Source organism: Amblyomma mixtum, chromosome 3 (genome assembly GCF_055824585.1).
Source record: "Amblyomma mixtum isolate Tamu chromosome 3, ASM5582458v1, whole genome shotgun sequence".
NCBI lineage: Eukaryota > Metazoa > Arthropoda > Arachnida > Ixodida > Ixodidae > Amblyomma > Amblyomma mixtum.
In genome coordinates, this window is record NC_143014.1 from 103772093 (window position 1) to 103795552 (window position 23460).

Below are 23460 nucleotides of genomic sequence, written 5' to 3' on the forward strand. Positions count from 1 at the left end.
CGCGCACGTGACCAGCTTTACTTCTTTTTCCTTCAATTCTTTCTTCTTTCTACTTCCCCTTTCTTCTTTTCTTTCCCCAGCGAGTACAGTGGCGCTCTGAAAGCAGCGAAGTTAGCGAAGTCACCTTCTCCGATAATTTCGTAGGCGACACGCTTGCGCAAGTTCCACTGCGGCGCAACGACGCGCATGGTGCAGTCCTTGCGGCCACCAGCTGCCTATTTTTGGCTTTTTTATTTAAGCCCGCTAATCGGGCTGACCAGATAAGAGAGGCAGGGAGCAGCTTCAAATATTCCGCAGCAGCGCTTGGCATCGGACTCGTTCTCGCGATATTAAATCTTTGCTGCGGAATGATTCGCAGGCCGAATCATCCATCTTACACCTGTGTTATGGACGGCCCATTTACACATACTGTATCCCTTCAATCGTGTACTGATCAGATTTATTGACTCCTTTTATGCCTGCAGAAATTAACTTTACAGTTGTCGCATGAAGGCTGGATTAAGATGCCTAAGGAAAAGAAGGATTACAAAAACCTGCTGGCATGCAGGTGAGGTGACGTGACAGGAAATAGCACGCCGAGTGTCAAGCACTGATACAGTGATTATTACGTTTTTTTTTTGTTTTGTTTTTGTACCGAGTGATAACTACACCGAATATTGCGGTTACAATACTACGTATCGTGTGCGCGGGAAAAAGCATTTCCGTCACACTCTTTCAGAGAACGAACATCCTGTACGAGTGCGTGTTGTATCGCAGCGTGGTTCAGTGCGACGACTGCTGCTGCGCTGCAAATAAAGGCAGGAGGGGGTCAAATTGACTAAAGGTATGTTGCCCGTGCTATTCCATATTTCCAGCTCTCCAGCTTTCTGAGACACTCGCGCAACTCTTTCTTTAGTAGCCATACTGTGTTCGTGAAACACACCTTGTTTTCGCGGCCTGTGGTAGGAATGTTCGCGTTACGCGCAACGACCGGCCAGCTTATTGCATTCAACGGGGGTGACCCCTAGTTCCTCCCTTTCTTGGAACCTTGATTCGGACATTTCTACTGTTTCACCTGTCGCGAATCTTCACTTTTCGGTGCTGTATGGGACAGCTACAGTCTAGCAGCATTCAAGTGCTCTCCTGTGGTATTGTATTGCAGGCAGCTTCCAGATAGCCGCGCAGCAGGGGCCCCATGGATTGGCAGCGCAGGCTAGAGCGCCGGGACGTATTCTACTGGTTACACTTTGCTCTTCAGGTGGCTGAACAGTGGGCTTACCACGTGCTTTTCATTTCCCGGGTGCTCATGACCGGCTTCATTCCTTTCATACCTATCTTCATCGTGTTCTACTTGGAGGACGATGCAGAGACGTCCAAGTTCTACGCCCACTGGAGACCATGGTATGAACGTGACCAGCCCGGCGCCATTCTGGACGATGAAGTGTACAACCCTCGTATCCTTCTTTGGTCTGTGCCCACGCTTGAGTGGGAAAAGGACGAGCCGCAGCCGCTCCGCGGTGAGCGCGTACTGCACTGTCCTGCGTGGAATTACCACAGCACTTGTTTTGTCACCAGGGAGAGAGACTATTTGAGACGAGCCGACGCCATCCTTTTCGATTACGATAACCTGACCTACTACGATTACCCGGCGCTTCGACACCGAGGGCAAGTCTGGGTTATCAGGACTCGAGGTGAACCTCCGCGGAGCCCCTCGTACGGCCTGTTAACCATGGCCTCGAAGTTCAACTGGACAATGTCTTATCGCATCGACGCTGACGTCACCGTGCCGTACAGAATGTGGGCTCCGCCGCCGATGGGGTTCTCCTACGAAGGCCACAGCCAGATCATCAGTAAAAAAAACAGCTCTGCCGTGTGGTTGGTCAGCGAATGCGAGGCCGACCGGATCGCCGAGGCCGCAGCCTCGGGAGTAAATTGGATCAGGAACGACTTCGAATATGCCAATGTTGTCGCGAGTGCCACACACGCCCATATTATCAAAGAGTGCGGCGGTAAAGCGTGCAAAAATCGCCACGAGTGCTTGAAAAGTTTCCAAAATGAGTACTTCTTCTTGTTTGTCGTCGAGAGCTCTCCATGCTTTGAACACCCGCATCAGCTGATGTTCGACGCTCTCGAGTACTCCCTCATACCCATCTATTTTGGAAGCTCAAGCCTCGGAAGCACGGTCCCACCGTTCTCAGTTTTTGACGCCACCGCGGCTGCCTCAGTTTTAGATGCCCTGAGCTCACTTCTTGACATTTACAGCAGTAAGGAGCGTTACCTCGATTACATGAAATGGAAAGAGAGGTACCGAATCGCCGTGCCCATAAATGACCTGTGCGCAGTGTGTGACGCCCTCTACGAAAAGAGGAACCGGACCACGAACGACAACGTCGTGCAATGGTTGAGACGGGGTTCGGAGTGCAAGGAACTGCCCACTGGCAGGGACTATCCCCTTATCGCTGGGAACGAGTGGTAACACATTTCTACCAAAGGGACGACGTGAAGAGAGTGAAACCGTGCATTGAAAAATGTTACTTTTATTCTAGTCAACAGTGTAACCGACATGAAAGGACAATTCCACAACTCATCGGCATTTCGAAGGCGTAACGTCTTGCTGGGGAACGGCTTTGTATACGAGTACGCTGCTTTCTGCATTAGTTTATCGGTGGTTCTGTGCGTACAACTCTTTAGGTTCATAAGGAACAATGTCTTGTCCCAATCTCCATTTGTCAAGTGCTTCAGTATGCCGCAATAAAAGCCAGTTCCTCCAACTTTAAAACATTATTATTCGAAGTTCGTGCATGGCACTGGGCTGCTATCACTGCCGCGTGCTGGTTCTGCTAGTTCATAGCCGCCTAACGCGGGATGCGGTTGTCACTCTAATAGCACGCACCACGAAAAGGAAAAATTGGCTTTTCGTTTGCGACCAGTATTCCGTTCGAAGCCTTCACATCGGTGGGCGCGGCGGAAAGTTGCCATTCAACCTCCCACTCCCCAAGGCAAAATTTGTGCCAACACTTTCGGCACCGCCCTGTCATGGACAAGCTAACCTGAAATAAGAATCGACGACCGAAAACAAACGATGACTCGGGGCTGCCTTGAGAATGTCCCCCAAAGAAGAGAAACGGCGGCGTATTACTGCCTGTATTTCTTTTTGTGCAGAACGGCTCGGCGATGGCAGTCCTTGTCAATGCACATTTGCGAAACCATGTGACAGAAGCAGAGCATTTAAAAAAACCCGGCTATGGGTGGATTGAGACACATAGAAAGAGAAGTTTATTTTTTTCGAAAGGAACAAAAATACGAAACAAAACAGTTGAACTGAAGTCTGATCTTTCAAGCACATGCGCAGTGACGCAGCACTGAGCACGTCAGTATGGCAGTATGAAAGCCGACACTCGACCGCCGCGCAGGACGATAAAGTATGTCGACCATTTGCGCAAGAACTCAGCCTCGCTCATTGTCAGTGCGTCCACGCATGCTTGCTCAAAGAGGCGCGTGCGGAGGCGCTGCAACATTGGAAACATTGCTCTTTGCGGACGCCCATTTAAGGAAGCCGCTCCACGCTGCCGCCACAAAACGAACATGCCGACACACAAGAGCATATTTGTAAACAGTTCGCGTGAACTAGTGCGCGCTTCGAGGCGGGTTACGAACATTCGTGACACTAGTACCCAAAAGGTGCGCGCCACTACACAGTCGAACATTGCGTGCCGCAATGTTTCTAAGAGACCGCACTGCGGGCATCGGGCGGAGGGCGCCACGCCCCACGCCGCAAGGCGGTCTCTTGTGGGCAGGACCCGCCAGCCTCGCAGCCAGCCGAAGTCCCTGACATCTGCAGGAAGCGCAGCTGAGGTCAGTTGGCGCCAGCGTGCCCGTCTCGTGCCACCGTGGCAGTCAAGGCGAATCTGACCTCATGGTCCCACGTTCCCTTTTAGTAGCACTGATGTAGCGCACACTTCCGCACAGCCCCCGTAGCCGTATTCTTATCCACTTACACCGTTCACTCAAGGCGACCATGACGACTAGCTTGAGTCCCAGTTGTGTATAACTTTTATTTTTGTCACTATCAGGTAGAATGACGAGAAATTTTCGGATCAGCTGGCCCGGGAGAGGCAGGCCAGACTTGCCTGGCATTAAAAATTTAGGGGACAGCATTAATTTAGGGACAGCATTAATGCTGTCGCATTACGCGACAGCATTAATGGGTCCCTTCAGCAAACTCTGCGCATACAGACACGGACACTGAACAAGGACGAGGCGCACTTTATGCAGCTCGCGCGCCATCTGTTGGTGTAGCGGCGTACTCCAGATTGCGGGGGCTTTCCGGCCATTACATGATCACCGACCGAACGACAGAACTTCCCCTTCCCATGATGCATCACGAGCGACCTAGACATCATGGAAGTTTCCACGGGCACGCAAAATGTCTGACGCTGACTAGCATATTGCCAACCACATGACACATCAGACCGGAAGTGACGTCAGCTAAAATGACAGCCAAAACAGGAAGTGACGCGGTTCGGTTTAGAACGGCGCGCCTGTCTCCCAGAATTCTCGAATAAATGCGGGGCCGTTTGCGTTCGAACGTGCGTAAGATGTAGCACAAAAGTGATTACGGCCTGCACCTCTGGGGTACTCCGGATCCACACTGAGAAATCAAACCATGACGCGCAGATCGACTCCCGATTTTCTGTAAGTAGAAATCGTTTACTTTATAACGTTACATCGTTCGATAGCGTCCTCGATCACCTCGCACCGGGGTGGCCCCAAAACCATAGTGGTGTGCTTTCCACTGCGGGGTGGCGCACTGAGGAGGGTCAACATAGGTCAACATCGAGGACAAATTGCACCCCGTGGGTGTTTGCATGCAGCGCCACTTTGCCTCTGGCGGGCAAAGCGCGCGCATTCGATCGTCTGCAGGTACAGAGCTTCTGCGGCAAGTGCTCAGACTTCACAAACTGCGTGTTCCGACATACCTGTTTGCAAGCAAATACCAATGAATTTTATAACTGACGACAAGATACAACACATGGCGGTGCCAGTGGTTGAAATGAACGAAGTAATGGCGAGTAAGTATTCGCTTGTAACGTGGTAATAAGTGAATTGTCAGCAACACAGCGTGGTGCGCTTCCACGATCCGCTTGCTTCTGTTGCCTCTGGGACACGTATCACATCCAAACTGATGCTGTCCAAAAAGCTCGTACGGTCGATAATCTTGCTTACGGTGCTTTCCGCCACCCCAAATATGACGGCGACGGCTCCTTCGCTATAGTTTTGTTTCCCGCAAACCTGACAAAATAAAACCATTTGTCATGTACTCAACTAGAATTATTTATAAAGATATGGGCGCAAAGAACACACAAAACGGAAGAATGTGTTCTGCAGCCGTCTTCTGCGGATACGGGCTTTCTCCTTGGTGCTTGGAATAGTAAGCAGACTTTTCGTAATCGGCAATTAATTGAAAGGAGACGCTCCTGCTGGACGGAACACAGTCTATGTTCAGTAAAACATATGTGCCACTGAAAAAGAGCACAATAAAGACACGAGTCTCTTTTTAATAAGGTGACCAGGCAACATGACAGGATGGTCGCGATGAGTTTCTCGGAGCAAAGCAAAAAAATAATGACCGAGAGTATCCCGCATTTTTGATGCGCTCCAAAAGCGCGAAAGCGCAGCCCTCGCAATGTTCACAGGTGCAGCGATGCCGCTTCGGCTTGTTGAACCCTTCCTCCATCTGGTGTTTTTCGATCATAATATAACGCTTTTTATGAAACCCACTGCACTTTTACCGTCACTCTGAAGCGCAGAAACATCCTGTTGATGGCCTAAAGTGAGGGAAGCCTACGTGAATTCAACAAAGAGGGAGAAACATTGCGCAAAGCGCTAACCAAAATGCTCGCTCTTAACGGCCCCTAGCGAGCGAGTTCAGATTATAGGATCACGTTGTTAAAGAACAGCCTTGAGAAGAACTGCGAGTATTTCGGTTTGGTTTGGTTTTATGGGGTTTAACGTCCCAAAGCGACTAAGGCTATGAGAGAGTATTTCGGTTTGGTTTATCGGGGTTTAACGTCCCAAATCGACTTAGGCTATGAGGGACGCCGTAGTGAAGGGCTCCGGAAATTTCTACCACCTGGGGTTCTTTAACGTGCACTGACATCGCACAGCACACGGGCCTCTAGAATTTCGCCTTCATCGAAATTCAGCCGCCGCGACCGGGATCAAACCCGCGTCTTTCGGGTCAGCTGCCGAGCGCCGTAACCACTAAGCCACCGCGGCGGGGGCCAGTATTTTCGATTGACATTAAGCATATGTACAGGTTTCTTAAAATTAGGCGCTGAGAGTTACATGAAAGACAGCTCTGCACGCAAGTTATGCGGCCACGGCGACCCAAAGTGAGATTATAATTTCACCATCACGCACCACATTATCTAAAATATATTAACTTTTTAGCCTCTGGGGCTAGCGCCAATGTTTATATTGGAAACACAGAGGCGGTCGCATTTCTAGAGTTCTTCATATGGTAGAAACTTTTCTACAGCATAAGTGTTCTGAGATATTCGCCGCGAAAGTTTCCACTGATTTCGCGTAATTGCTCATGCAAGGTGATGGCAATGAACGCGAATCGCCCGTCCTGTGTGACGCAGATGTTGCGTCGGGCGTTTCTTCCATTTCGATAGCCGAAAGTGAAAGGAAAGCAGTTATCAGCTTCACCGGTCGCCGTTGGCACACGAAACGCCGCGTCACGCCGGGACGAGTTTCGAGCCGATCGTCGCAGCCTCGCATGCACAATTACACGGATTGGCCTGAAAAAATTTGAAGCGAATGTCTCGGAACATGCATGTGCCATGAGAATTTTACAAATTGATTTGTGTAGGAACACGACTGTTTTTGGTTTTCGTGTATAAACGTGCCCACTCACTGCAGTCACTAAAAGTTCATTATTCGATCTTAGTTCATTAGGTGCCTGACGGTGGCAATTATCATCTCACTTCGCGGCCCATTGGACGACACAGGACGCCTTTTTGGCTGGCGACCCATTTAGTGCTATTGCACCAAGATGCATCATTCGTGCACATGCACGTATCCCGGACAGGCTGCGTTGATGGCCGATTTGGCTGAACCACCGGGAAACGAAGCTACTGTTTTCGCCTCCAACGGTTCGAATCCCGCTCGGTTATGATGTTTTTATTTTTTCTTCTCGATATCGTTGCCATGACAATGACACGACGCTCCAGTTAGCTTTCCTTCTGACGCTATGGCAGCAATTGGCGCTGACGTCTGGATGGGCCCGCTTCTTACCCCCTGCCAACGCTTCGAGGCACTCAATTTTAATCAAAGTGCTATAGAAGTCAACATTCAGGATGGTTATGTCCCGTCTACTTAACCTGACAGGTCACGCTTTATTTTTTTTGCACTCGTGAAACGCTCCCCCTTCTCTTCATTCCACCCGTTCATTGTGCCATTTACATTTAGCTTATCAAAGACCAGTTTAACTTCCGTCCTTATGCTCGTTCTTCTGCTGATCTCAAAGTTTATTCCTTGTCATCCGATATTGAAAATCCGTTTTCTTTTAGTTTCGCACAAGCGTTCAGTATTGATACTTTATCGCGGTGGTTGAGCAACTGAACGAGCTGTTGCCTCCCTTTTACCAATTCTGTGACGCCTTCCTATATTGTTAACAGTTTATAGTCGAGAGTTTGGCGGAATACCGTCTGGCGAGGAGCGAACATAGCGTAAATAACAAACATACACTCGCCAACAAATTCTTCAAAAGGACACGACGTTTCGGGGCCCGTACGGGTCCCTTTGATCACATAGAGCGCTGCATGGAACGACAGTGGCTTATATACGGTTAAAATTTCCTAGTGAGCGATTGTACATTTCCCGCAAATTACCACGTATTCTGTTAAGAGCATGTTTTGTGCTATGTATATGGAATGATTCCAAAAGGAGGCGCGATGACAAGTTTTTCTCTGTGGCAATGATAGATGCTTCGTCCCAATCAATGGGGTGTCCTGTTGATGCGTTGTGTTCCGCCAAAGCATTAGATGTAGAGCAGCCGTTCATGACGTAATTCTGATGCTCTTTGAGCCTTCGTCTGAAATTTCCAGTTTCGCCGATGTAGGCAGCGTCACAGCCTTTACGTGGTATCTTGTAAACCACACCAGGGTATCTTGAGCGTTTTAGGCGGTCTTTAACTCGGGCCAGCTGCTGTTTTAACTTGCTGGTAGTCTGATGAGCAATTTGCACGTGCTATGACGTGCACATTGCTCATTAGGCTACCAGCAAACAGCAGCTTCACATTTAACTTCACATGTTTACATTTTGTTATAGATGTATGCATTTATAACGAAAGCTTCTATGAAGACGTGGAATCTAAAATGAACAAAGTAAAGTCGAAGTACACACTACTAATGGGCGAATTCATTGCGAAGGTAGACAAGAAGCAGGCCGGAGACCAGGCGGTAGGCGGCTATGGCATAGGCTCCAGGAATAACAGGAGGTAGTTATCAGTAGACTTCGCAGAGAGAATTAATTTATGGATAATGAATACCTTCTTCCGGAAACGAAATAGCAGGAAGAGCCCCTATGATGAGACTAAAAATGAAGTAGACTTCATACTATGCGCTCACCCTGGTATCGAGCAGGATGCGGAGGTCCTCAGAAAGGTGCGTTTTAGCGAACACAGAATGGTAAGGTCTGGAATTAGATTAGATCTGAAGAGGGAACGGAACAAATTAATGAAGCGGAAGCACATTAACTAGTTAGTGGTAAGAGGGAAAGTAGAGGAATTCAGGATATCGCCGCAGAACAGATATTCGGCTCTAACTGAGGAAAACGACCTTAATGTTCAAACAATAAACGATAATCTGGCTGCTATCATTACGGAGTGCTCAGTATACACGTAGGCGGTAGGATGGTTCAACAGGATACCGGTAAGCTACCTCAGGAGACGAAAGATCTGAGTAGGAAACGTCAAAGCATGAAAGCGTCCAACCCTACGGACAGAATAGCACTGGAAGAGCTAACAAAGTTAATAAATAAGCGCAAGGTAGCCGACATAAGGAATTTTAATATGGAGAGAATCGAGCATGCTCAAAAGAACGGAGGTAGCCTAAAAGCAGTGATGCGGAAACAAGGCGTAGCTAAAAACCAGATGTATGCTCTAAGAGACAAAGAAGGGAATTTCATTAACTATATGAATAAGATAGTTAAAGTAGCCTAAAAGTTCTACACAAACCTATACATTAGCTAATGCAATCATGACGTTAATGAGAGAGGCACTAGCGCACAGCAATGGGGCATTCCGCCAGTAACGAAGGAGGAAGTAAAGAATGCCTTATAAGAGCAATGCAAAGGGAGATAGCCGCTGGTGAAGATCAGGTAACAGCAGATCTCTTGAAGGACGGACGGGAGGTTGTGTTAGAAAAACTGGCAACCCTGTATACGCAATGCCTTATGACCTCGAGCGTACCAGAAACTTGGGAGAACGCTAACATCATCTTAATTCATAAGAAAGGAGACGTCAAGGACTTGAAAAATTACAGACCGATAAGTTTGCTGTCCGCTGCCTACAAGGTATTTACTAAGGTAATCGTGAATAGAATCAGGAAAATTTAGACTTAATTCAATGAAATGATCATGCAGGTTTTCGTAAAGGATACTTGCCAATAAACCATATTCACAATATCAATCAGTGATGGAGAAAAGCGCAGAATATGACCAACACCTATATACAGGTATAGCGTTCATTGATTACGAGAAAGCGTTTGACTCAGTGGAAACCTCAGCAGTCATGCAGGCATTGCGGAATCAGGCTGTAGGAGAGTCTTACGTGCAAATACTAGAAGATATCTATAACGACTCCACAGCTACCATAGTCCTTCATAAATTCAGCAATAAAATTCCAGTAAGGAAAGGTGTCAGGCAGGGAGACATGATTAATCGCCTCTTTACAGGTGTTCCGAGGCCTGGATTGGGAACAGTTGGGGATGAGAGTTAATGGAGGATACTTAAGTAATTTGCGATTCGCTGATGACATTGCCTTGCTAAGTCACTCAGGAGATGAGCTGCAAATCATGATAAATGAGTTAGACAGGTAGAGCAGAACGAGTGGTCTTAAAATTAACATGCAGAAAACCAAAGTAATGTTCAACAGTCTCACCAGGGAACAGCAGTTCACAGTTGGTAGCGAGGTGCTGGAAGTGGTAAGGGAATACGTCTACCTAAGGCAGGTGGTGGCCGCTGATCCGGATCATGAGAGGAAAATAACTAGAAGAATGAGAATTGGCAGTAGTAGCGGTACTAGTGGTGGACACTTGGTCGCTCGTAATGGCTTGCTCATAGCTAGCCCATATCCCATAGTCAAATATATATATACAAAAAAATAATCCACTGAAAATTACGCAAAGCAATGACAATCGCATTCAGAGAATTCCTTTTCAGCGTTTTCTGTGATTTTTCCAATTTTTTTTCGGTATTCCTTTAATGTCTCGATGCGGCTGACGGTGCCGAGCTGCGCATACGCTTGACCATAAATCGCGCATTTTTGGCGGAGTTTCGGCAGCATATGTTGAGCGCTAGCGAAAGGAGCTCGTTCTGCTGAAAACCCGGCGTCGTCCTGTATCAGTGAGAAGAAATCCCAGAAATTTCAAATGAAGCTGATGAATCAGGAGAGGGTCCAAATGAAGCCAAACTTGGCGAGGAGGTTCTTCTAATCGGGGCATTTCAGAACATAGAAGTAACTCATTAAAAGAAATTAGCCGCCACTTGGAGTAGAACCCAGGCGCTCTGGGTGCCAGGCAGGCACGCAAAGCGTAGGCCGCGGTTAGAGGGGCACCTAGTGAATGCAGTGTCGTGTGTATGACTTGGCAACGTATGTTTAAGATGTGTGTATGAGTATGTAGTGGCGTAGTATGTAGTGAAGTGTAACCTAGATAGTGATCGCGAGTGAGTACCATTAGGGGCACCGTCAGTGGGAGCACACTAATGCAACTTACGTGGAACGTGCCCATCCCGAAGGAATAAAAAGAGAAAAATAAAAGGAGAATGCGCTATCGCGTCTACTGTTAAGGCGAAGCTTAACCTCAACCCTAGTGCCACACCCACAATTCTTATATTTAGGATCTCACCGCATCTTCGTCATCAGGCGCCAAAATACTTCTCGCTCACCTCCTTTGAATACTGCTGCCGCAGTGGAAAGCAGCGACGTAAATTTTCGCTGGTGTTTTTTCTTACATTGCTTTCCGCGAATGGCGCATGAACATGACTTTTGCCTTTGGGGTGATAAATGGACATCATAGTGACGATTACCAATTTATGATAAGCTTCCGGCCAATAATGTGGCACATGAGGAAACAAAATCACCGAACGCAAGGCGATGCAAGCTCAGACGTACAGCCTTGCCGTCCGCTTCAGTCGTTCGAGGGCCGCAGGTTCGTTTCGCTCGCCGATTTAACAGCGCAACTATTCGTTCATCTCCCCCCCCCCCCCCCCCTTACGCGTAGCATTAGGCTGGCCATTGATCCCATTCGCAACTTACAGTGATACAATTTGCACGCCACTTCGCCGGCAGCACTCTGCGTGCAGAACTCGCCGGCAACGCTTTCGTTGTCGTTGTCTGCTTTGAATTATTCCTACCATGTGTTACGGCCTGCAGCGCTCACTTGAATGACCTGTCGTGTTTGCCTCCTGAATCTATTCTGCTCGGGGTACAATCCCGCTTGTTGCATGCCGACACTACCGTTTACTGAAATGCACTTGTGGTTTCTTTCAGGTGTCTCGCAGCATGGACTATCTGGGCGAGCGCGTGCAGGCTGCTCGAGAAATTGTTACAGACTCCTGTAACAGATTTTTGGCGCGCAATGACCGCTTGCGGCGATGCTGTGCGGGATTCTGCAGATTCGTTCTTTCTTTCTGGCACATCTGGTTATTCCTGCTCGGATTCTGCGTTTTGACCTATATGGTATGGAACTATGTAACTCCTTACATAGTTCAACCCTTCCCACATCTCAAGCCACAACAAGTGTTGATATGGTGGGCTCACACGTTGCAAATGACCGCTGCGAAGCTGCTCCGCAACGATCTACTGACGGCGGCATGCCGCGCTTCCGAGTACAAGACCTGCTATGTTTCAAAGGACCGCGGTTCCATAAACACAAGTGACGCTATCGTATTCGCCGCTCAGAACGTCAACTTGACGGACCTTCCGCACCACCGGAACCAAAACCAGTCGTGGGTCTTCTTGGTGGAGGGTCCCCCCCAGTGGCCTCCTTCCCAAGACCTCTTGGAGACGACGCCTCTGTTCAACTGGACCATGGCTTTAAGAGAAGACGCCGACATCGTAGTCCCTTACAAAGCCTGGAGCCACGTATCAAATAGGCCACATCTATCTCGTCAGGCTGTACCCCCGAAGCCAAAAGCCAACAAAACGAAAACAGCTGCCTGGATGCTCAGTGACTGCGAGCAACAGCAACTGAAAAACGCCAACAAATCTTCGCTAGCCGCCAGCCGTTGGAGAGGCACGGAAAGCTTCATTACAGAGGTGATGGAGGGTATTGATGTCCACCTCATTTCGGACTGCGGCCGTCGTTTATGTGCGTCAAGAGAAAAATGCCTGAGCTTGCTGGAAGATGAGTACATTTTTGTCATTGTGATGGAATCGTCACCTTGCTTCGAGCATCCTGCCGAACTAATCTACGACGCATTTGAATACGACATTGTACCCGTGTTTTTCGGCGTAGGAGACTTCACGCATCCCTTGCCGCCTGATAGTTTCATCGACACCTCTAAGCTAAGGCGTGCTGCAGAAGCCGTCAACTTCCTCAAAATGATGATCACTCACCCACGGGCGCACCTTTCTTTCTTGGCGCGCAGAAAACTCTTCATTCTCAGTCCAGCAGCGAACATGTGCGCCTTGTGCAGAGCCCTGCAAGCGCCGCCGAACAAGACCGTGCACGACGATTTTTTGCTTTGGTGGCGAAGCCGCTCGGTCTGTTCCCAGTACACCGCAACGCAGCTGCCTGACGCGGGCACCACTCAGTCCCCTGGTGCGAATAGCAGCGCGCATTTGTGATTCGTTTGCACCAAGCTTTGAGGCCGTTCACAAAAAAGTACTTCCGCTGCTGGCAGCGACATTCGCTTACTAGTGTTCGCTGCCGCGGGGTGCTCATGGTACTAGACATGCCTTTCCTTTTTTTCTCACGCTTGTGAAGTTCCTGTGATTTGCCTAGCCTGCTAAATCTGGGTGCCCTCTTATGCTGGAAATGTTTTATAGCTTTCAATAAACATGCAACAAGCTGCTGTTGAGTAAGTGAATATTTTATTCCCGTGTGAGCCTCTTTTTCCTGTCATTACGTTTGGATAAAAGTCATATCACATTGTCATCCAGATTAAGATTTTCATCCACAGCTTGCTTATTAGAGGCTTCGTAGACGAAGGCATATTCTTCACTGTTGCCTGTCACTAGCAGTAACCCTCAGCCGTCAGAGGTACCGGAACGTTTCGTTTCCAATATTTCCGAGCCTGCCAATAGTGCCATTTCAGAGCGGTGGCTCACTGTTGAAGCTTTTCCTTTCATTTGACCGCTTCTAGCCAACGACCTGTGCATAGTTGCGCTGTGACGTTCTCAGGCTGGCGCAACTTCAGTCGCTATCAGCCTATACGGCACTCCTGTGTGATGCAGATAGCTACGTTCACAACGTGGCGAATGATATGGTTAGAATAATGTTGCCTGCTTTGAAATAGTGCCGTTAATTATGTTGTCTAATTATAGTCGTTACCAGACAAGAGAAAGTACCTTTCCTTCGGTCGCAAATGATTGATATTGTCTGAAGATTTGCCATGGTCTCGCCATAGGAGGCCGCAGCTTGAAAGTATACTCTGACGAAGAGAAGATGAGTAACGTACAGAAAGAAGCACACAGTGAGCCTGAAGATAAGAAATTTCATAAAATAAAAAAGGACAAGAGGTGTAGAGCACGCACACGTGGCTGTGTATGCGACACCATTGTTATGCGGAAATTATAACATTGGATAAACGGGACAGTCCGTAAATCAACGCCAGTTGGACAACGCTTTGCAATCCACTGGTATGTCCGTGCCTGCACCGCCATATTTTCTAGCGATCGAATTTTGGCGAAGAACAAAATCGATCTGCCCAGCGGTTTTCTGGAGGCTATGGAAATCGCCGGAAGAGCGAACGGAGGCGTCAGTCCCGTAGCCGTAGCCAAGCAGGAAAGTCTTCTTTCTTAGCACGGGCGCAGCAAGCTGGGCATGTAGATAAGGCGATGTCGTCTACATCAAGATAATCAGCACCAAGAAGCGCAGTTCCTGGTCTATAAGGTGGACAAGGAGCGCAGCGTGGTGGCGGAACATTGCGAGACTTGCGACCGCATAAGTGACTTCGGCGGGTCAGTATCACTTTCTGCTTGTCGGTGTCGCGATCTCTTGTGTCATACTTTTTTTTTTCATTTTTTCTTCCTGGTGAGGGCGCAAGTGGCCGAGGCCCTCTTCTCAAAAACGCATGCGCAATTGGCAGTGTTCTTTTTTTTCGGCAGAAGAGCAGTAAGGCAGACAAGACCTGCAAAGCAGGATTTACATGTTTATTGTCGTTTATGGGCGAACGCCTCATGTTCCCTGGTAGTTTACCTAGTAACTTTGTAGGATTTAAAATTATAAAGTATTTTAGCGAATAAAAGCCAGTCTTTGGTAAACCGCCACAGTTTGCTGCTGCTTACTTGGGGGCCGTGCGGTCGGGAATAACCACCTCTTAATATGGAACGGAGCATACTTCACAGTGACGCAGGCGCTGTGGGTAACGTTGAATTCAATTAGAACTACAAAGCCAGACGACACAGACAGTGCTCAGGAAACGGAGTATCAGAAATAAAAGAGGTGAGCGTTAATTTGGGGTTGGGCACGGATTTACCTTATCCGTTTCCGTTCACTTGACGGCCGCGAAACTGCTTGCGTGTACACTTTGAAAGCTAGCGGATGGCCAGGCTTTTTCCCTTGCGGAGGGATACAACCGGCACGTTGCCTCGCACTTTCTTTTTTTCTTTTTTTGCATCGCTCTAATCTCTACTCTCGTTATTCACCGTCATTCACGATCGCATGTGGGAGGGAGGGGGTGGGGAGGGCACGCCGCTTGAACTGAGATAACAGTACCTATATCGATTTGCCTTCGCATGCAAGATACACAGCGCACACCGCGAGGGCGCTTGCGTGGGTCCATAAGACATGGCAGCGTAGATCACGGAGGCTGCGGCGCCACCGTCAACCTCTGACTCGCGGTACCGTGGCAATGTCTTGTCGGAGTTCTGTTGCCCTTAGCCTGCTGCCTGTGTATTCTCCGTTTCACGGTGAGCACTACTGGTGAGTAGTCAGAGTGTGATCTGTTGGTTTGATGGTCGCTATCCCCCCCCCCCCCCCCCCCCTCCCCTCGCCTAAACGAACCAGCGTCGCAGCGCTGGTTTTTACGGAAGCCCGTCTGGTTTCCTGTCTGTTCAAAAGAAGAGGTATTTCAGAGTCAAGAAAGCCCCCGAGCACAGCAAATAACGTCTGTTTCACATAGAAAGTGACCAATGGCACTCGCAAAAGAATTCACAAAAAGCAGAATAGCAGGAATAACTGCGATCAAGGCAAGAGCTACAGATACAGCAGCGATATGACATAAATTTAACGCTCCGTTTAGTGGATTGAGTCTTGCGCCAAAGCCTCACAGCTACAAAACAGCCCTGGTAACGTAATACATCAAGGCATTAAAATAAACGAACTCGATGTTGCTCAAACTTACGGATTCTCCCGAGACGACGCAAAATGCAGTGGCTATTTTAGTGATGCGAGTCCCAATTTGGAAGCGTAAATAATTGTTGAGTCACCCTGAGCAAAGCTCGCTTTAACGTCCTTGTGTAATCAAGTCTGAGCAAAGTTCGTGTTATATAGAAAAAAACAACAAATGAATCGGCATGCGCTTTAAGTCGTATGCGCAGAATTAGCCTCTCCTACCTCTACCTCTTACCACTTGCCTGAAATCTTCGGGCGAACAGTGGCTCGAGTTCCTGTCGGTGTTTTTGATGTCGCTAGTAAATGAGAATTTTAGCGCTGGCTTCGGGTGCAAGACACACGACGGGGGCCCCGAGGCGCGCGCGCGTTACGCCCGCCCCGCTCTTGCGAGGAATCGAACGTGACCGAGACGCGCTGATAACCGCATAACGAGGCTGGCTGGGCGAGCTTTCCGGCACGCAACCATCGCGGCGGAGCCGGAGTAGCAGCGCCGCCTTATACAAACTGCAGGCGCCGCACACCGCCAAAGCTTTCTGCTTTTCATTCTGCACATGGGCCGAAATTATGCCCTTCAGACAGATAGTGGCCAGCTGCAATCAGCAACCTATTCGGGAGCCCCATTAAAACTCGTTCCGGAGCTTCGCTACCGATCCGTATTTTCGCACGGCGACTTTTATAGGCGCGTCTATAAGCGTCGGTGCACGGCGTCGCGGGACGACGGGCGCCGCTGCGGGCTTTTCCGATCGGCGAGAGCGCGCGGCACGGCCAAAACTGTCGCTGCGTCAGGAGGCACAAACAACACACGGTGGAAAGCAAAATGGGTGCAAGAGGAAGGCCGCCCGTACGCACAGTCGAGATAATCTGCGCGCCGGGAGCTGCGCGAGTTTCCAAAACGAGACGTCCAGTCGCCGCCGGAACGGAGGAAAAAAACAAAATCGCCAACAGGAGGCGCGGCTCTTGGGTGACGCGTACGAGGGCTGCGCGCGAAAACAAAAAGAAGAAATGAAAAGTGTGCTGCAGGGCGAGATGACTAACGAGCAACCTCACGGTCTGTTCCGGACACGCTGCTGGCGTCGAGTCCATGGATAGTTAGCCTGCGAGGAGAGTGTTGCTAAGTGACAGGCGCGTAGCGAAGACGACGTGCTAACTCTCACGGTGGCCCACAGAAGGCGAGGAGCAACGGGTCTCTCCGTAGCCATGAGTAATGACTACCTTCAGATATGCCATTCAAACGCGCACTTTAGTCGACAGGGCCCTTTGTTCTGTAATTGGCCAGCACCAATTGTGACGGAGGAAACGCGCGTGCAATCCTGCCCGAGGTAACTGCGTGCGTGGCGGATATCGAGTCTCTTGGATACTGGGCAGAGTGCACAATAATATGGCGGATGTGCAACGTAGAAAGCACACGGAAGCCGAGACGAATTAAGCTGGATAGGTCCAAGAAGCACAGCGCTGGAAAGGCGTTGTTAATGATGCAACACAAAACTTTCTTTCGCCCGGAAATAAAACGACTCTTTAACCATTTTTTTTTTTCCTTGCGCTCACTTGCAAACATGATCTGGAGGGGATGCCGGTTTATGTCAGCTGCCTCGGCGCGTGGACCACTCCTAATGGCAGGATCGGCCATTAACACCGCGACAGACGGGCAGGGAATTTAAAACGGCGGTTTGAATATTCAGCCATCCCCCCTCGCCTCATCCCTCTTTATATTTTAAGGGCAGACAAGCCACTGTGGCTGTTTCAGCTGGCTGACCTGAAGCAACGACGCTATTCAAATGATTCGTTTTATTTTCGCGGCTTGGGGGGAAAACAAAAACCACAAAGCACTTACACTATCGCACGAAGTATGTGACAGCGACAAGAACCTGAACTCAAAGTCGCCTTCCCCTCCCAACCCACTGAAGGAGTGGCCACTCCAAGGCCCACTTAGATCTATTAGCTTATTCCCGCCCACCTCGTTCCCCTGCGCACTAAGATATCATTCTCACAGGTATTCGGGGTCACGTGACAGATTTCTGCGACGCTTCACAGCGCCGGTAAGGGAGCATTGCAGAAGCGGCATTAACAGTTGTTGCAGAAGAAAAAAAAAGGTCGCCGCGGTGGCTGAGTGGCTATGGAGCGTGGCGAAAGACGCAAGTTCGACACCGGCCGCGGCAGTCGCATTTCGACAGGCGCGAAATGCTAGAGGCCTGTCTACTGTGCGCTGTCAGAGCACGTTAAAGAGCCCCAAGTGGTCGAAATTATTCGGAGCCCTCCACTACGGCGTCCCTCATGGCTTGAGTCGCTTTCGAGTGTTAAACCGTATAAAACCACAAAAACAGAAACGAGGAGGTATGCGACGTTTAACGTGCCGCAGCTGCGCGTGGTCTGTGAGGAGCTCCGAAGTGGAGGCCTCCGGATTGATTTCGACCATCTGGGGTTCTTGAATTTAAGAGATGAATGTTATTGCCAGTTTGAACAAAACTTCCACCCGTACGCAGCTTGGATAAAAGGCGTGTCTGAGCGATAAGGCTGGATATTTTAAATTCCACGTCAGCCGGCTCGGGGAGGTGCCAAGTGAATTGAAGCGAGCATCTACTGTCAAATCACTAAATGGTGTCATGGAACATCGCGAACTTTTACGCGTTCACATGCCTTTTCTTTTCGTCATACTTTGGCGTATCTCCCTCTGTAAGATCTCTGCGCTCGACCGTCTTCCAACTGTCGGTAATGAAATGCTCATGCTACACGCACGTCAGTCCTGGAACATAACCGAATGTCCGTCTCTCTGTCTTTTTTTTTAATGACACTAGTTAATTGGTGAATGCGATTATCTTCTCAACCATTTTGATGACGTACTTCCCGCTTCTTTCTTTCCCTGGCTTCAGTGCTTCCGTAGAGTACTTGCGCTGTCATTGCCCGAACGAAGCACGCGTGCATGTATCGCGTTTTTCCTGATAGCTGCTTGCGGTTATCAACACGAATTCTGTGAGACGGTTTTCTTCTTTTAGTATTGAATAACTTCCAGTATAGCCCACAATACTGGTCTAGTTTCCTTCAGCTGCTGTGTGGCAGCTCGTGCAGTCGAGGGAAACTAAAGGGAAACAAGTAAGTGAAAGGCGGCTGCGAACTTTGATGCGAGAGCTACTGTCTGTTACTAAAGGAGGAACGCGCACGACGTGCATTGGACGAAAGAAAACAATCAAGTCTGCGCACGTGCCGACGAAGTGCCCGAGATACCCACGGCCGTCGATCGTGTACGTGTATACAAAATACTATCGCAAAGACAAAAGAGTCGGAAGAATAATGCTCGAGGCGTGCATGCCGCGCCACCGAGGAAGGCGCTGCGGAATTCGCCGGCGACCGCGGCGGCAACAATGGACGCCTCGCTTCCCCGTCTTAATTAGGCGCGCCTGCCGGGCGTGCGCCGTGCTCGTCCTCGGCCGCGCTGCGCCCCGATCGCGCTCAGGGAAAAAGGGGAAGAGGTGCCCGCGGAGCAGGCCGGCCCGAAACCAGGGCGTCGGACAGCTGTGGGCAGTGCGCGTAATGAACGCGCTGATAAGCCGTATTTTTACCATCGCCGGGACGACGAGCAGCAGCGGCGACGCGGCGCTCCTCCCCGTCGGCTCCGTCGGACTTCCGTGTGCAGGGGAAGCGAGAGAGAAAACTCGAGCCGGGAAAGAAAAAGTATCGCTGCTGCGACTGACGATTCGACGCGAAAGCGCGCCGACTCTCTCTTCTTTTTCTCAGCGCTCTTGGGCTGGCCCCTCCTCGTCTTGCTTTATCTGTCTTTTCTTGCTTGCGTGTGCGGTTCCGGCTAGGACAAAGCTGAGCAAGACTGGGTCGTCCGGCGTTATCCTCGATCGAGAGGCGATCCCTATAAAAATGCACCGCGCGGCGAGGTGTGGTCACACTTGGATTTGCCTCTTCCCACTGACCAGGATACCCAAGATGAACGCTCTTGTAAGTGCCACCCGCCGCTGCTATTCGCGGGGAGCCGCCGTCGACCAGCTCCCCGACTGCGGCACTTGCGGCGAGCGTCCCGATCCGCGCTGCGTGGGCACTAGTCGTGCTCGTTGTGGTGCTAGACTCAGCCCGTATAGGTAGCAGCCCTTTAGAGGCCCTAATCGCTTGTTAGGACTCTGGGCCTTGCCATTTATAGCTGTGTTAACTAGCACTATCGAGCGACAACACTCTGAAAACTACATGTGTAAAATTGAAGCAAATAGGCCTCTCTTCTTTTGCAGGATAAACTTGCTTCAAAGCATGCAATACCCGTTCAGTTGTAGAAAGATTCATGCACGTTCTGCTCGTCTCTGCTTGAATTATTTGTAACGAAGTGACGCTATCGTGACCTCGGACGCTCTCATTTGAGTCTCGAAACTCCATCGCAAGAGAAGATGGCCTCAGAACATCGAAGCGCGTGATTTCAGAGAATGACTCCATCGCAAGAGAAGATGGCCTCAGAACATCGAAGCGCGTGATTTCAGAGAATGTCAAATGATGATGAATCTTGTGGTGCTCCTTGTTCAACATCCCTTGCTCTCGCCTCAAGGCAAGCGATGTTCGACAAGGTAAATCACGGGACAGCATGTACGCTTCCCTGAAATGGACGTAGACTCCAGATAGCAGCGGAACGTTAAAAACCTCCACGTTTGCGCACTTTATATCCCAAGCGCGACATCTAGCTTCGTAGTTTCATATTAAATCTAGCGTGACTGCCATATTTCAATGACAACCAATCGAGGGATGCGAAAGTAATTTGAAAGCACGCGCTAGAAACAGAGTGCTCCAAGGCAAGGCCATCTGAGGCGCTCGTCTACAGTATAGAAGTTGTGATCTTCAGAGCAGCACAGCACCCACTGCTATATTTCAATCCGCATTCTCGGGAACCGCATGTTTTAGCTACACCGTGAAACACGTTCTCCTCAGGACCCGCCGCGGTGGCTCACTGGCTTTGGCGTTCGGCTGTTGATCCCAAGGTTGCGGGTTCAACCCCGGCCGTGGCGGCCGTATTTCGACGGAGGCGAAATACCAAAACCGTCTGTGTGCGCTGTGATGTCAGCGCACGTTAATGAACCCCAGGCGGTATAAATTAATCCAAAGCCTTCCACCATGGGGTACGTCATAGCCCACGTGGAGCTTCGGGACGTTAAACCCCACAATTTACATTTGCAAGTGCACCTCTTGCTATCCTCAAGAGACGTCAGATATCGCTCTGCATTTGGCTAGACAAATCAACAGTTCCTGGTTACAGAGCTTCAAGACGGAGCACTTCAAGATTAAGTTTCAGAACTGCAATGTCGAAGCATCAAAGCAAACGATGTCATGTTTACGAGCAGGACGTTGATATCACACGAACGCTACGAAAACCTGCTTTATAATCAGTTCTTTTCTTTTGCCTTTAACTTGATCCAAAGACCTTTCTGCTTTCCCTTCTTATGTAATGACCCTGAAAGCTGTAATAAATACGTGTAACGCATGCGTAAATGCACTGAAGCTAGTAATTCATCGCGGACGCACCGATTTGGTGGCTGAGCGCCTCTCTGCTCCTCTCTGCAGGTACTCGTCCTCGCGGCCACGGTGTCTCAGGCGCTAGCGGGCGGCTACGCCGGCGGCGCAGTGGGAGGAGGTGGCGCTGCCGGCAGCGCCGTGGTCGCCGGGGGCGCGGGCGTCGTGCACGGCGGCGGCGGTGGCGTGGGATTGGGACTCGGCGGCGGCGGCGCTGCCCTCGTGCCCGCCCATGTGGCCGCTGTGCCCCTTGGTGGCCACGGCCCTGTGGGCCACGTCAAAGTGGCTCCCGTCAAGACCGTATCTTACGTCAAGAAGCCCATTGTGAGCGTCAGCTACGTGACCAAGCCCGTGGTTAGCTACGTGAAGCAGCCAGTGACCACCGTGTCGCATACAGTCCAGCCTGTAGTCACGCTTAGCCACGCCGTGGTAGGAGACCTGGGCGGCCTTGGAGCTGGAGTCGGAGCTGGAGGCGGCCTTCTTGGCGCAGGCTTTGGTGGTGGCCTAGGAAGCCTCGGAGCCGTCGACGGTGGTGTCAGCGTTGTTAGCGGCTACGGCCTCGGAAATTACGGTCTGGGAGTCTACGGCGCTGGCACTGGCGGCGCTTACGGAGGCCTCGGATACGGAGGAGGCTATGGCGGCGGATACGGAGTTGGCCTCAAGGGCACTGTGGTTGCCACTGACGTCGGTGCACTTGGAGGTTACGGCGGCGGGCTCGGCTACGGAGGAGGCGTCACCTACGCTACAGGATTAGGCTACGGTGGTGGCTACGGCGGAGGCTACGGTGGAGGCTACGGTGGAGGCTACGGTGGAGGCTACGGAGGCGGCTATGGCACTAGCCTAGGAGTCGCTGGCTACGGCGTAAAGGGAGATCTCGGTGTAGGCGCTGTTGGTGTCGGACTTAAAGGCGGCTATGCACTGGGTGCGGGGTACGGGGGCGGACTGGCTGGTGTCGGGGTCGGAACAGGCTACGGAGGCGGCTACGGATGGTGAACTGCCGCACCCTCATCTCATCCTCACACGTCACACTAGTAAGTGATTGGCACTGACAGCAGGTGATCTATTTCACTGAGTCGCACTGCTAATTCCTTCGGTATACTGCTCCAGCTAGAGAATGCTGTCTGATTGGGCTCTGACTGGTGGAACAGTCGCAGCGATTAAATGTGAAGTAAACGAGAAACGAATAATCTAAATGCAATAATGTATATCCACTGTGCAATGCATAGTATTCCGCACAAATGCACAGTGCTTAGCGCCACAAAGGTAGCGTTGACTCTCCATTCGCTCATCCCTTCTGTCGCCTTCTCTTCGATACAGGTCCATCCTGGAAAGCAGCACGAGTCCTCAGGAGCCACATCACCACTGCCCACAATACGCGCCTCGTGCGCCGCCTGTACAGATTCGGGGTCATCGTCTATACCGAATAAACCAAGAGCGTTTTATGAACGAAGCGTGCCGCGTTTCTTGCTTGGGTAAAATCGACAATAGAGAACTCAGCAGGATGTAAATGGGCAGGCACAAAACTCGCACACCGATGCTGCCTCAAGAAATGTCCATTGCACTAAATCACTTTATGCAACACTTGGTCACTATATTTGAACGCTGGGAAAAAACAAGATCTCTAGGAGGTGCATTGCTTACACTGGGCGTTCCTGGCCAACGATACTTACACGAAGCCACATTTCCACTGCCCAATATAATAGCCGCAGCCCGTGAGGCTATTACTAGACACAGACAAAATCAGTGCATATATGGACTGGATCTGTCTCAATTTGGGACTGTGTCAAGCTTGGTTCGCGAGGGGAAGGTTACTTTCAAATTTTTCTGCGATAAGTTTGCCTCATACTGTAATGACGTCCGTTTAACCTTCAGCTTAGACATACCTTGTCTCCGTTGTATCAGCCATTTCTTCGTCTAATAAGGGCTCATAGCTTCATTCAACAATGAAACGTGCGTCCTTCAAAGAAGAAAAAATTGTTAAATGGGCTTGGCATTAGAAACGTTATAATTTCAGGGCAAATACGGGCACACAAGGCATCTACAGCTCAAGAGAATCATTTTAGAGATAGGCTTCCTGGCATAAAAGAACATTGCAGCACGAACTTTTTACCACACGTTATAACATCCAAACGCTTAACCAGTGGTAATCACTGGCCGATATACTTCTGCAGGAAAGTAGGTATCAGTTAATGTATTTCTTAAG

General features: G+C 50.0%; 2 protein-coding genes across 2 annotated transcripts; both read left to right on the top strand.

The window, feature by feature from the left end:
- The first annotated feature begins 1174 nt into the window (after positions 1 to 1174).
- Positions 1175 to 2455, top strand: LOC149351222 (lewis-type alpha-(1,3)-fucosyltransferase-like). The gene has a single exon (XM_089575596.1). It carries the CDS (start codon positions 1175 to 1177, stop codon positions 2453 to 2455), a length of 1281 nt encoding a protein of 426 aa, XP_089431722.1.
- Positions 2456 to 19697: 17242 nt separating this feature from the next.
- LOC149351223 (uncharacterized) lies at positions 19698 to 22703 on the top strand. The gene is made up of 3 exons (XM_089575597.1): positions 19698 to 19709; positions 21309 to 22288; positions 22575 to 22703. The coding sequence occupies exons 1-2, from the start codon at positions 19698 to 19700 to the stop codon at positions 22248 to 22250; spliced, it is 954 nt and encodes a 317-aa protein (XP_089431723.1). The 3' UTR covers positions 22251 to 22288; positions 22575 to 22703.
- The last annotated feature ends 757 nt before the right edge of the window (positions 22704 to 23460 follow it).